Genomic DNA, 15,586 nt, shown 5'->3' with positions numbered 1-15,586 from the left:
TGCATTCAAAGAAGTCAAGTTGTAAGCAACTTGATGTGATTAGTTCCCCACTCTACATTATGTAGATCTCTATGAGGAGTACACATTACTACTCATCAACTTTACCTTTCCAACTACGCATGGAATAGAAAAATATTTGCAAGAACAATATAATACTAACATTATCTGTAAAGCAACTCTCGCAACAAACAGTGTATGCCTATGATGACACTCTGAAGCAAAAAAAGAGCAGCACCTTGAAGGGAGCAGCCGAAGAACTCGGAGTCGTGTACGGAGATGAGTGCGTGGCTGAAGAGGGAGCTGAAGAGATAGAAGAGGGGGATGATGCGGTTGGAGTCCTCCAGAGACATGGGGGAGCCTCGAGACAACAGCTGCAGCAGAGGAACGGTGAACCTGCAAGGCCATACAGTAGAACCAAGAAGAAGAGACCAGAGGGGATGCAGGGGATTAGAACAAGTATGCGGACAAGTATGTCATTGGTTCCGTCCTGCATTTTAAAGGAACAGACCACCCTTTTTTGATTTTCACACATACCTGTATGCAGTATTTCCCAACATTATTCATGAATGTGCATATCATTTTCTTCTCAGTGTTTTCAGTACTTAGATGCATTGGGTCAGAATTATAAGCATATCTTAGCATAATCACTGGAAGTAACTGGTAACTTTAGCATCAAACCACAAGTGATCACTGGACGGATATATATATATTTTTTTAATCACTCTGGTGAATTTTACATTCATTTTAAAGTGGTTTATAAGTACATTTATTTTGTACCATATTCATAGCATTACTATGCCTAATTTGGCTATACTGTTAAATAGGGCAATGCAGACACAGACAAAAATGATATGCACATTCATAGATAATGCTAGGAAATACTGCAAATATGTGAAAATCAAAAAAGGGTGGTCTGTTCCTTTAATGTTGCCTTGATAAATGTCAGTCCTATGCATGTCAATGTCTTTGCAGGACCTGTGCATATGAAGAAACTGACAATTAAGTTTACTTGACTTGAAATGGTGGACAGCTATGGCCTAACGGCTAAGGAGATGGGCTTTAGGTCAGAGGATTGCAGGTTCAAAGCCCATCCTTTCACTTCCTATCACCCATGGCTGACTCAAGGGCACCTAATCCCGTACTGCTACACTATAACCAGTACCCTATGAACAACTCTAAGTGGCTTTGGATAAAATCGTCAGCCAATTGCAATGGTTTTCAGGTTTTTTGGTAAGTTGGCAAGTGATTTCATTTAGTTTAAAACAAAATGTTTTGATCGTACAGCTCACCACTTTGGAAAAAAAAGTTAAGACCAACATATAGGGAAATTAAAATGCTAAATACATTTAGCCATTTTCAGTGTTTTTTTTGGGTTTTTTTTGTTATCTTTTATTTTTTTAATGTAAGAAAAATAAACAAACAGCATGAAACATCAGCACCACCCCATCCAACCCTGACCGAAACAGTTTCATAAAAAAACACAATCAAGAATGCATTTTTTTTTTTTTTTTTTTTCCTTTGCAAGATTGTTTTTTTTTTTTTTATTAGAAGAAAAGACGTAGTGGTACAAAGGATAACATGGACAAAAAGAAAAAAACACTAACAAAAAAAAAAAAAACAAACAGCAACAACCAACAAAAAGGAACAAGGACAATAATAATCAAACAAAACAACAACAACAACAACAAAAAATAATAATAATAATAAAATACAAAGCATACATACTCCACCAGAAAATATCTTAAATTAATCCACCTAACTTCTTAGTGGCCATAAACTAAGGAATATCCCAGAGAGAGAGAGAGAGAGAGAGAGAGAGAGAGAGAGAGAGAGAGAGAGAGAGAGAGAGAGAGAGAGAGAGAGAGAGAGAGAAACAGCGACATACAAGTGTAAAAAAAAAAAACATTCTTATAGTTCTTTTTCCCATTCTTTTGTAATTATCAAGTCTTGCCAACCATCAGGTTGTGCCTGTCCTTTGCTTTTAGACATAATTTTAGTTAATAGATAATGATGTTTCAAGAACATAATAAATGATTCTAAGTGAACATTCTTTTCTTTTTTAAAAATAAAAAATTTACCAAGGAGTACAATGGTGCTTAACAACATATTTTTCTGTTCTTGAAAACCCCAGATAACAGAATGTGGTGATAGTGGTAAGGCGAGTCCCTGTCCAGACAGCCAACCCACCAACTTGTGCCAAAATCTAGCCACATTTGGGCAGTACCAAAATAAATGCATAATATCCTCTTCTTCTTCTCCACAATGTCTACATGTGTACTTATTTTCCAAATTTTTAGCATTTTCTTTGTAGGCAAGATCTTATAGAACATTTTCATTTGAAAGGCCCATAAATATGTTACATCTGATGATTTGTACACATTTCTAAAGATATTAAACCAAGGTAAAGGAGTGTCAAAAATGTCTTCCCAGTAGTCTTGAAAATAATATGGTATCGTTGCTATATTTCGTGAGGACAGAAAAAAATGGTACATGTCTAAATTGATTTTTCTATGTCCTAGCCACTTGTGGTTTTTAATGGATGGGCGACAGACACACAAGTCAGTATTGGACTGTAGTAGTGTTGTTTTCCATGTTGCTGGTATTGCTGAGATCAACTGTAGATAATGTAGTTTTAGACAAAAATCCCCATACATTGAAACAAAAGATTCATATGTATGAAATTCTCCATTTCATTGAGTACATCATTCACAAAAACTACATTATTGTCTAAAAAAGATTGCCAATATACAGGTTTTTTGTCTATATTAATGTTTGAATTCAACCACAGAATCTGTTGCTTGATCTCTGAGGTATTACTTGGCTTAGAAAACTGATAGTGACACCATAAGGAAAGACAATTTCTGTAAAAGGGGGACAGCTTAGGGAAAAACGTCAACACAATGTTTTTTGAATCTTGATTTAGTTGAAAAAAGGGCAACATTTTTTCCCAATGATGTACCACTTGGGCTAAGAGTAATCTAAATGTAAACCAGTGTCGATTTTTGTACAGTCGTTGAACCCATGCCCCTTTTAGGGTTGTATCCAGTGTTGCAAGATTCTTCAGTCCTAGACCACCATTCTCACGTGTATTATAGACATAGGAACGCTTTATTTTATCAGTCTTACCATTCCAAATAAAATTAAAAATTATTTTTTCATATGTTTTCATAAACACTCCATCAGGAGATGGTAACGCTTGTAATAAATATGTAAATTGTGAAAGTATCAATGAATTAATCACTGTTATTTTTCCATAAATCGAAAGATAATTTCCTCTCCAGGCCTGAAGAATTTTATTAATTTTCTGGAGCTTTAACTCAAAATTGGTCTTTACAAGGAGCTTTGTCTCTACTGGGATATGTATTCCCAAAAGGTTAACAGGTCCATCTGTATACTGAATAGGCACTTTACACAGATTATGTCTCATACCTTTGAAAGATCCTATTCTGAGGATGGAACATTTATCATAATTTGGTTTTAATCCAGATAAAACGGCAAAAGAAATCCAATTCAGTAATAAGAGAATCTAAAGAAAAAGTATCTGGTTTTATGTAAAAGGAAGCGTCATCTGCATAGAAAGAGCATCTTGATTCTAATCCATTAATTTCTAAGCCTGTAATGTTTGGATTATTTCTTATTCTTATAGCCAGTATTTCAATTGCAAGAATAAACAAATACGCTGAGAGAGGGCAACCTTGCCTCACTCCTTTGGATAATATAATTGGCTTTGAAATATGCCCATTGTTAATTATCCTACTGCAAGGATTTTGGTACAGCACATGGATCCATTTGATAAAGTTGGCACCAAAAGTATATGTCTTCAAACATTGATATATGAAATTCCATCTGATTGTGTCGAATGCCTTCTGAAAATCAGCTATAAAAATTAGACCCGGCAAATTTTCTTTTTCATAATAATCCATTACTTCAAGTAAACGTCTGATATTGTCGCCTATGAAGCGATCTTTCAGAAAACCTGTTTGATCTGGGTGAATTAAGTTCTGAATTACTTTTTTAAGCCTGAGTGCTAAACATTTGGCCAAGATACGTGCATCACAACACAACAGTGTTATTGGTCTCCAATTTTTTAACTCCACAGGATCTTTTTCCTTGCCTTCAGCCTCATGTTTCAAAAGAAGGGAAATTAAACCTTCTCTCTGGGAGTTTGATTGGTAACCCATTTCAAGGGAATAGTTAAAACATGTCAACAAAGGCACTTTAATTTCTGTGAAAAATGTTTTATACCACTCCACTGGTATTCCATCTAAACCAGGTGTTTTCCCATTTTGAAAAGAGCAAATGGCTTCATATAATTCTTCTGTGATAAGACCTTCACACAGCTTTTGTTGGTCCTTAGTGAGTGTTGGGTATGAAAACCTTTTCATGTGCTCAGTTAGTGAAATATTATCTGCCGTTGTGGTTTCTTCATTAAATATCCCATTATAGTATTCCATTAATGTATTCAATATGCCACTTGCTGAAATGATATTTGTTCCATCGTCCTTCAAAATTTTAGTTATATTTTTTCTGGAAAAATTCCTTTTTTGAAGTTGTAAAAAGTACTTACTGCACTTTTCACCCTGCTCCATCCACGTTGCCTTATTTCTATAGATGATTCCTTTTATTTTCTCCTGATAAAACCTTTGTAATTCTTTTTCTTTATCATCTAGCAGTAGAAGGTCTTGGTCAAGGCAATCAGACCTGTTTGCGTCTATATGATTTTTAATGTTTTGCACCTCATTCAACAGAGTTTTTTCTTTCTTACAATTTTGCTTGTGTTTCCAAGAAGAACATTTTATGGCATGCCCCCGAAAAGCACATTTAAATGCATCCCATACACTATGTGGATTTGCTGAACCAGAGTTAAAATGGAAAAAATCTGAAATAAACAGTTTCGTCTTATTAATGAAATTCCCATCTTCCAACAATGATTGATTCAATTTCCAATAACCTTTACCTCTATCATTATCTGTAAAATTAATTTTTAGTACAATAAGATGGTGATCAGATCTAAATCTTTCAGATATTGCCACTTGAGTAACTTTTGCTATAAGAGAAAATGAAATCAGAAAGAAATCAATCCTGCTTGCAGAGGTGTTCCTTCGCCAAGTATATCTAACAAGATCTGGATTCTTCAATCTCCAAACATCAACAAGATCCTTTGCTGCCATCAAAGATATAAGTGCATGCCTTTTTTGTGCGTGACTGTCACCACCCTCTCCTGCCCTGTCTTTGTAGGGCTCAATAACAACATTGTGGTCCCCGGTTTGAATTACAGGTATTTCATAATTCTGAATCATGTTATACAGATTATTGAAGAACATGGGATCATTGTCATTTGGAGCATATATATTAACTAAACAAAAGCATTTACTTCCAATTTCTACTTCTAAAATAATAATACGACCCTCCACATCCCGCTCTATTTTATTAACACAAAAGTCAAGATGTTTTTTAAACAGAACCATAACCCCTTTTTGATTTCTTGCTCCATGATTAAAGTAAATAGTCCCCTCCCACTCTCGTTTCCATTTCTCTTCATCATCATAGGTAGAATGGCACTCTTGTAGACAGATTATATCCAGTTCTTTTTTCTCCTTTAACCAAGTAAATATCTCTATTCTTTTGACATAATTAGCCAGTCCATTACAGTTATAACTGGCAATACACAGGGATTCAAAACTCATGGGTTTTTACAAGGAGATATACATCTTCTGCAACTTCTGTAGGCCTATTCATTTTATTTGCGGCATTATTATGGAGACTAAATAGTACGTATGCACACACAAACACAAAACACAAAAACAAAAAAGTTAACATAACCCCTACCCTATTAAAAGATCAAAGTAGGCATTGTCATGGGCATTCAACAAAAAAGCTCAATTTCATTTGGGAGAACAATATCAGTTGAATTGACGCGCAGTAGGCCATTCATTCAACTGCGTCTAGTAGATAAAGCCATGGTGTAATTGTTGCATCTTTGTATAATTCATTGTCAATGTAGAGTTTATCAGCAACAAGTCTTACCCGGCCCTTTTCTTTTTTGTTCTTCTTTTCCTCCTTGTAAACTGGAAGCAGTGCTTTTCGTCTGTCCACGATTTCCACGGGATACTGCTGGTTAATACCGTAAGGTTTCCCTTTGAGCATTGGCCCCCGCGCAAAGACCATCTCCTTGTGTGCGTGCTGCGCAAAACAGGCGATGATCGCTCGGGGTTTGGGCTTCTCTTTGCTCTGCTCTCCTGTAGTCATAATGGAATCGGAACGTTTCTTGGGCTTTGCTGGTCGAAGTCTATGGATTCTAAGGAAACCAACTTGTTGGGCAATCTCCGTGTTGATGCCCAGCTCCTTTGAAAAGAACGTTTTAAGCACTTGTTCCACATTCTCATCCTTCTCCTCGGAGATACTGCTGAAGATTAGGTTGTCTTGCATTGAACGCGCTGTCATTTCCAGTGGTCTCTCTTTCAGTTGTATATTTTCCCTCGTAACATCTCGAACAGATTTCTGCACATTTTTCACTTCTCCTTTCACCGATTCGAGGTCCTTGCGTGTCTGCTCCAGCGATATTCCGTTTGCGTAAACAGTTTCTTTTAAATCTTTGATGTCTTCTGCCATTGAGTCCAGTTTGTCAAGTTTTTTCAGCTTGTCACGTATTTCATTCAGAACATCCTCCATCTCGAACATTTCTTTTGGCCAAGTTGAACGTGAAAAGGAGGTCTCAGGGCTGCTTTCTAGTTCTGAATTTGGGCGTTTGTTTGGTGGTTCAGCTCTCCTGTTTGAAAATCCCGGCGTCTTTGCTGCGTCACACGCCATCAAACATGAGGTGGTAACTCCAGGACGAAAGTACTCCTTTGAAAGCGATTTGTGTCTTTTTTTTAAAAACAGTTCAAAATAAATCGGAAACAGTTCTTATTTAATCTTTGTAGTATGTTGGTTCAGCTCTCCTGTTTGAAGATCCCGGCGTCTTTGCTGCGTCACACGCCATCAGACATGAAGGGGACACTCCAGGACGAAAATAATCCGTTGAAAGCAGTTAAAGTCTTTAGAAAACAGTCCAAAGCAAATCGAAAATTGTCCTTTCTTAAATGCTGAAGTTAATCCATCAGAGGTATTATAATTCTCCCATAATTTGATAAAGTTTGCCACACGACATCACCTGCTCACTTGCTCACGCGCGCATGCTCAGATGCCGTACCCAGGTTTTTTGGTAAGTTGGCAAGTGATTTCATTTAGTTTAAAACAAAATGTTTTGATCGTACAGCTCACCACTTTGGAAAAAAAAGTTAAGACCAACATATAGGGAAATTAAAATGCTAAATACATTTAGCCATTTTCAGTGGTTTTTTTGGGGTTTTTTTGTTATCTTTTATTTTTTTAATGTAAGAAAAATAAACAAACAGCATGAAACATCAGCACCACCCCATCCAACCCTGACCGAAACAGTTTCATAAAAAACATAAAAAACACAATTAAGAATGCATTTTTAAAGCAGTGTTTTTACAGTGATATTACATTGCTATGAAGAAAAACCTCTGATAGAACAAAGTTTTAACTCTGATGTAAAAGAGCTCACCCTGTGTTTTCGTTTCTCGTCGTCATAGAGGTGATTAAATGCCAGAGGTGTCTGAGGAAGCGAGCGTTGAAGGCCAAACTGTACAGTAGCCTGTAAAGGACAAAAAAGAGAATGTAGGAATGTGTTACTTCAATCAACAAAAACATTCACCTTCACAAACGGCTCAAATACGACACAAATATTTCTTTTTGCACACTTGTTCAACATGGAATTTCTCTTCCAGAGTTTACAACAAGTCACACAGGACGAAATTCTGCAGAGAAGTACACACACGCCCATGGGTCATCGCTCCCCCCTTTCACTTTAATCCTCCCTTTTTATGCCTCCTTTTCTCCTTACGGTCTAAACACCATCACCTCCCTCCTCTCTGTCTATGGGTGGTAGCAGCAGCAGCACCACCTCCATCATCCCCATCCCCACCACCACCACCACCCCTCTTTTGTAAAGGCACCACAAACACCCCTATGTCTGTCTCTCTGTGGACACATGCAGAACCAGCAACATCGATACCACCACCAGCAACACCACACCACACCACCTTCTTTTTATGGCCATTATTCATTCTGATTCTCACCACCATCCCCATCTCGGATTTTCTGCCATGGGTTGAACTTTTTTTAAACTCGATCCGCCTGGCGCGGAGAGGAAGAATATCCGTAATCCGCCTTGTGCTGATGATATTCGACGCGCAATATGCTCATTTTCACTAACAAACAATAGAACAAATCTGACTCCTACTGTAATATCTGCATCCGGTGTGATCGCGCCCTTAGTCTGTGAGGCAGCAGCAACCCCACTTCCACAACCTCCACCACCACCCATCTTCCCTGTCCGTCTGTGGGGCAGCGTTGGTGCTTGGCGCGGGGAGATGAAATGAGCCATTAAGCTTTATTTAGGTGAGGCCCCCTCCATTAGTAAAATAGCGGCCTGGCCCACGCCTCGTAAACACACACCGGCTTCCTGCGGGGAGCAGGAGGAGGAGTAGAGGCGAGGAGGAGGAGAGGATGGGGTGGCCATTTTAAATTAATGACCGTAGAAGAGGGACAATGGAGGTCTAAAGCTGAGGGCTGGAACACACACACCACACACACCACACACACCACACACACCACACACACCACACACACCACACACACCACACACACCACACACACCACACACACCACACACACCACACACACACACACACCGTGTAATTCCACAAGTGTAATTCTACATAAACACCCAACACGCACGCGCGCACGGGAAACACGTACACACACGCACACACCTGACTAATGTGACTCCACAGAGCGCATATAAACACATTACAAAAACACAGGCGCACAAAAGAGACAAATAGGTGGGCGGAGAGGTGTGTAAGAGGGTGCATTAAAATGTGTGTGAGCCAACTGCCCCTAGGCGTAGTTTTGACAACTAGGTGCAAGGACACCCACCTGTGGACAGGTTTATATGCCGCATCACTCATCAACGCATTCACACCTGAGCATGTCTGCATTCAGAAGTTTATAGCGACTCTACAACGTTTTACAACTGTTGACAGCAGACAAGGGTTACACAAGAAGAAGCAGTAGCAGTAGGAATTAAAATAGAAATGGATTGGGGGGGGGCACTCTGGCACAGTCACAAAAGAAATGCAAAACAAAAGAAATGAATAGGAACCTGACAAAGTTAAAAAAAAAATGTTCCGTCCTTTCTGAGATCCTGGCCATTGTAATGCAGGCATGGTTTGTAAATATTGTTTAGATGTATACCAGTTAATTCCAGTTAAACAGTCGGGTACTGTCAAGTCAAAGGTAGCATGAGCAATACAACTGCATGCTCAAATTGGCAGGAATATGCATCCTCAACCATTGATTTATCAGTACCCGAAGACACAGCATCTTGCATGACAAGCATGGCTTGTTTAAAAACTGAACGGAAACGGAAATGCCATCCCAAAAGTTATGCAACATCAGACACCTTACAACACAGCCATTACTTTTGGGATGATATTTTACTGACAAGTGAGGGATAGTGTACGCAAGCAATATGACTGCATGTTGAATCATTTGGCCGGAATTCTCCTTTTAACAGCTGCAAAAAAGAATCTAAATGGAGGCTTTTTCCGTTTAATGGGGAAGAGGGGAGAGGCTAGGCTAGGTTTTATTAGCGGTTTGGAATTAGCATCTATAAGTGGCTTTTGACCTGCCGAGGCCAGCCTCCTCTCAGTGTGATGAGGCGGAGGGGTTGTGGGCCTACTGGGAGAAGGGGAGAGAAACGGAGGAATAGAAGGAAAACAGGAGAAGGAACGGAGGGAAATATGAAAAGGAGAGGGGGAAAAGAGAGTGAGGCACAGGAGGAGGAAATGGAGAGATGGAGGTAAGGAGGGAGAAAATGACAAAAGGAAAAGAGGAAAAAAGTTGGAGGGAGGAGAAAAGGAGAACCTGATGGGGGAAAGGAGAGTAAAAGCTGGAGAAAAAATCAGAGATGGCAGGAATCAAGGGAGAGGGTAGAGAAGAGGTGGGGCAGAGAAAGAGCGAGACAGAGGGAGGCAAAGGAAGGGGGAGAGAGGAGAGATGGAGCAGAGTGCTGGAGAAGGAAAGAGGGAGGGAGGAAGGGAAGGGAGCGAGAAAGAGAGGAAAGGAGGGAGAGTGGCAAAGTGGTAGGCAGAGGGTGGGATTTCATATGTAATAAGGCCTAATGGACAAGCCCTTATGCACATATATATATCGGGGGGGCTCTCATTTTGAGAAAAGGTGAAAAGGGAAATCAAATGAGCCCAAGTGTATATAAAAACCACACAATGATTTTAGTCACTTGTCAAGGAAGAAGGCAGGCAGGCGGTCATGGGGGAGTGCTGCCAACACTGCCCTTCTGTTCATACCACGGCCATGAAGGGGGAGTAGTGTTTGGCATGTGCCGGGGGGAGGGGACGGGGGGGCAGGAGCGGGGGTAAAGGGGGCAAGGGGGGGTCATGGTGCTTTTCCGCCTTTAAAGAGTCCCCCCGTTTGATTGAAATGGGAAACAAAGCACTAAACCAGCTGAGTGACACGCTGATTTACGGCCTGCGAGAACACCAAAGCTCCATTTCAATCATGGGATGAAGCACTAATAAACACAAACATATACACACACACACACACCACCCACCTACACCCGTACACACACACACACACACTCACACTTCACCTTGTCTCTATGTGTGTGTGTGTGTGTGTTTGTGTGTGTGTGTGTGTGTGTGTGTTTGCGTAGACAGGAAGAGTGTGTGTGTGTGGTGGTGGTGGTGTTGAATTAAAATGACCTTGATAAAAGAGCATTGACCACTTTGTGGCGGCGGTGTGGAGCGGTGTGGTGGCGACAGCTGATTGATTCCAATGTGCCGGCATGAGAAACGAGGAGTGAAGGCAAGGCACACACACACAAACACAGGAGCACACACACACACACACACACACGAGCACACACACACGAGCACACACACACACACACACACGAGCACACACACACACACACACACACACACACATGAGCACACACACACACACATGAGCACACACACACACACACACACACACACACACACACACACACACACACACACACGTGAAGGCAAGCCATGCACAGGCACAAACACACAAATGTGCCGGAATGCAAAATGGGGATCGAAGGCATGGCACACACTCAGGCCACTCTGATGGAGTCGTAACACAGGGGCCAGATGGATGAGGAGTGGAAACAAACGCCGCGAGACACACACACACACATATTTGAAAAGACGAAAAACTCAAACAAGCAAGCAGTCAGCACACAACAAATAAAGTTGTCAAAATCCCACATATGCGCTCGACCACATACACACACACACACACACACACACACACACACACACACACACACACACACACACACACACACACACACACACCACACACACACACACACACACACACACACACACACACACACACACACACACACACACACACACACACACACACACACACACACACACACATACACACAAATCGAAGCAAGCAATCAAAAGACAAAAAAAACATACTGTAGTATTGGAGTTCAGGAGTTCACGGTTGCAACACTTGTGCTTCATTTGCTGCTTTAGGTTTCAAGTTATTTCAACATGTCTGCCAGGTCAATGGGAAGCCACTTTTTAACACAACTTCACTTTAACACTATGGATAGATAGATAGATAGATACACATGGGGACAGTGTCAGGAGAGTCAATCAAAAGGCTGCCTAAGTTTGAAGATCCCATGCAACTCTTCAATGCCAAGATCAACCATTAGTCAGGTGAGAAAAGTGTGCATTCGTTACAGGGTGGGTAATCACACTACCCATCCTGACTTTTCTTACAGGACGTGTGGCATTCGAACCTGCAACTCTGCAGTTGCACTCTCCTCAACCATGAGGCCAGAGCAGTTGGGGGGTAACTCTGCCACACATGTGGTGTGGGCCTGTCTGCCTGCTTGTTGGGAGTCGTGTTGTGTTTGTACAGGCTCCTTCAACAGGAGCCATCTTGGGAGGGCCTTTGAAGATGGCTGCCACCCCATTGCCAAGAGAGCGATTTGTCATGGCAGCGCTTTTCTCACGTAAACTACACCCGGTCATGTTCGCCTGAGATCAGAGGATCTAGGCGACCACTCGAACCTGACGCCCATGACTCCAGTCGGTGTGTCTGTGTGTGTGTTAGTGAGAGTTTTAGCGTTTGCATGTTGCATTGTTTTTAAGTGGAGGAGAAACACTTATGTGAAGATTAGACACACATCAGTTCCCAATTTGCACCACGTCTTAAAGAAAACACTAATTATAGAGGTGATGGTAATTGCCAAGCAGTTATCAGGGGTTTTCACACTGTGGGAATATCAAGGGATCTGGCAGATAATAACACTTATCTCCTTTAGGTACTGTGTCTGTAAGACACGTCATGTAAAATATATACTGAAAAATTACATGAAAATAAAAGCTACAATAACTGCAACATTATTATACTTTGAAATTTGGGTAAATATGTCATTTTTTCAAATCAAGTGGCTACTATTAGACATCAAACAAATTAAAGAGCAAGTCACTACCAGTCTTTCATAAAGAACCTGAGTTCCTAATATCATTCTGATATGGGACATTCAAATGTCATCTATATACAGGGCCATGCTCTACACGTCTGGAGAAAGCTCTCTGCAGCAGGCTGAGAGAGAAAGAGAAAGAGAAAGAGAAAGAGAAAGAGAGAGAGAGAGAGAGAGAGAGAGAGAGAGAGAGAGAGAGAGAGAGAGAGAAAGAGAGGCAGGGAGCTTCTCAGAGAAACAGAGATACGGAGGGCGATGCACAAAGACAGACAAAGAGAGGAAGAGGAAGAGGCATCTCAAATTGATATCTATTAGAAGGGAGGAACGACCATCCCCCCGACGAGAGGCCTGCAGTTCAAGGAAGAAGCAGAAGACACAGAGGGACCATCTCATTAGGTGCATTCGGGTCAAACTATGTGATCGACGACTACTGTATACCACATGAACAAGAATTCCTCGTCACGGCGTAGGTGGTGCTAACACAGATTTGATCAAGACAATGAGCTCGCACCAGTTTTATCTAGGTAACACATCACATGCGGGGTGTGGGGAGACAGGTGGGGAGGAGGAGCTAAAGAGAGGTGCAGTGCAAAGTTTTTAAGGGGAGTGGGACAAAGCATCTACACAGACATCAGTGAACTTTTGGCCAACCAGTTCAAAAGGTACGTCACCGAGGAGGCGGTATGTCAACGCTTGCAACGAGCATCAACAAGGATCAGCACCTGTAGGAATTGCATGGTCCGTTTGCTATCGCTTTGATCCTGAGAATGTTTGAGACCATGTGACACATCGCGTCTTTGTCACATCAGGAAATCTGGTGAAGTCGAACACTACTTGTATTTCTAACCATCATGCATTCAACCCAGAATGCATTGCAAACCATCTACACATGTAGTTGTTGCATAATCTCAAACACGCCTATTATCTAACCGCCTGCCCTCACCTTGTGCTTGTGGCCTCGTTCTTCACTTCAAATGAGATTATGACCTTTGAATTGCACTTTTCCACACTGAATTTAACTTCCATCTTTAGTGACATCATCATGAGGCCACAAGCACAAGGGAGGATGGTAGATTACACATTGAAGTGGACACAGAGGAAGAGAGGCACAGAGGCACAAAGGCCAGAAGAGGCATAGAGAAGCACTGTACAGGCACCGACAAGGAGACAGGCGGAGACAGAGGGTGCATTCCAATACGCAACCTTGCATCCTCCACTTGTGGCCTCGCCTCGCCTCCTGGCCCCTCCTCTGTGGAGAAAACAATAGTTTTCCAGCTGTCAGCCTGGCCACAACAACTTTTGGGGGACTGTCATACACCATCCAGTTAGCAAATGAGAAAATGACTTTACAACTGAATTTTGCGAGATATTGAAATATAATGCTGTTGTCAGTGATGTCATCATGACGCATTACTTCTGGTATGAGGCCACAAGCACACGTGGAGGACGCAAGGTTCCATATTGGAATGCACCCACAGTGTACAGGCACCGACAAGGAGGCAGATGGAGGAAGAGAGAGGCCTCTTAGATTGACATCCATTAAAAGAGGAAGAGAGAGGCAAGCAGACGGACACGCCGAGGGAAGAGGAGAGGCTGAGCGAGGCGCAGCGTGCAGGCAGACAAGCAGGCAGGCAGTGCAGGCAGCGACCTCTTCTTTAAGCGCTGTAAATCAGGCCGGGCTGTAATTTGCCTCCCCTTCGCCTCTTGTAAAGCTATCCCGTCCACTTCTGCAGGAATTAATCTTGGGCAGTGAGCTAATTATTTTGTACAGATATCCGATAATGATAGAGGGGCGAGGGGCAGGATTTATGGTAAAAGCGTTTCGCTCAGAGGGAGCCGTAAAATAAAAATACCACCAAATAAAAAAGGAGGAGAGGAAGAAGAGAGGGGCAGAGAGAGAGAGGAAGATGGGCCGACAGGAGGAGGAAAAGGAAAAAAAGTAAGAGAGAGGGGTGGAGGAGTGGTGAGCAAAAACATAACACTTAAGTGTCTTCCTTCATAAACGTGACTTTTTTTAAGGGGTCGTCATTGGGGACAAGGGCGTGGCTGAAGGGGACAAAGCGGCTGACCCTGACCGCCATTTCTGGGGTCAAAGGTCAACTGAGAGCAATGACATCACAGCGGCCGTCCTTGATGTAGGTAAGGGGCAGCTAACGATTATGTAATCAGGACAGGAGTGAGTGGACTCGGCGGACCTAACCAGGGTCACGGCCGAATCCATACGGAGGCCCTGAACGCCTCCCCATCCTGACCTGACCACATGAGTATGTAAGGAAGGTGTATGAAAGCAGGAAGACTGGAACTGCACAAACCAAACACATCAAAAGCAACTAGAGCAACAACGGCGACAGAAGTAATTGACTTTGTATGCTACCATTACTGTTATTTGTATTTTGCTTTTGTGTGTGTGCCTTGGGTTTGGGGTGGGTGTGGGTTGTGAAATGTAACATAACAAAAGTTCAATAAAGAAATGTTTGAAAAAGAAAAAATGACTTTGTATGGAGGAGCAGGCGACAGAAGAGACAAAAGCAATTTGGGTGATTTGAGTGACTCAAGAGACAGCTATGATGCAGTTCGGCAGCAGCTGCCACGGTCAACTAGGATGTCAGAATGCATGAATTCTGCTTTTAACAGAGAGAAAGACATAGACAGAAAAAATAAGCCAGGTCATTCTGCCTGGATAAATGTATGATTATCATTCTCTTTTTCAGGAAATATTATAATGACATTTTTTTTCCAATACCATGTTGCGGCAACTTTTGTAGCCAGAAAGGCATAATCAGTTTTCTAAACATTTTCTGAAAGTACAGTCAAGTCAAGTCAAGTCAAGTTTATTGTCAATTTCTTTACATGCACTGGTCATACAAAGAATTTGAAATTGCGTTTCTTGCTCTCCCATGCAGACATAGACTAATCTAGGTAAGGACATAGACAGTATAGACATAGACAGTA

General features: G+C 41.6%; 1 protein-coding gene across 1 annotated transcript in view; it reads right to left on the bottom strand.

Moving 5' to 3' along the window:
- The window catches only part of ube3c (ubiquitin protein ligase E3C), a 70,059-nt gene that overhangs the window by 40,926 nt on the left and 13,547 nt on the right, over positions 1-15,586 (bottom strand). The window contains exons 12-13 of the mRNA XM_063207086.1: positions 7,571-7,660; positions 236-393 (exon numbers count right to left, since the gene is read on the bottom strand). Coding sequence (XP_063063156.1) covers positions 236-393; positions 7,571-7,660 — 248 coding nt within the window. The remainder of the gene's footprint in view (positions 1-235; positions 394-7,570; positions 7,661-15,586) is intronic.

The sequence above is a fragment of the Engraulis encrasicolus genome, chromosome 9, assembly GCF_034702125.1.
Source record: "Engraulis encrasicolus isolate BLACKSEA-1 chromosome 9, IST_EnEncr_1.0, whole genome shotgun sequence".
Classification (NCBI taxonomy): domain Eukaryota; kingdom Metazoa; phylum Chordata; class Actinopteri; order Clupeiformes; family Engraulidae; genus Engraulis; species Engraulis encrasicolus.
This window is presented reverse-complemented; position numbering and strand designations above follow the sequence as displayed.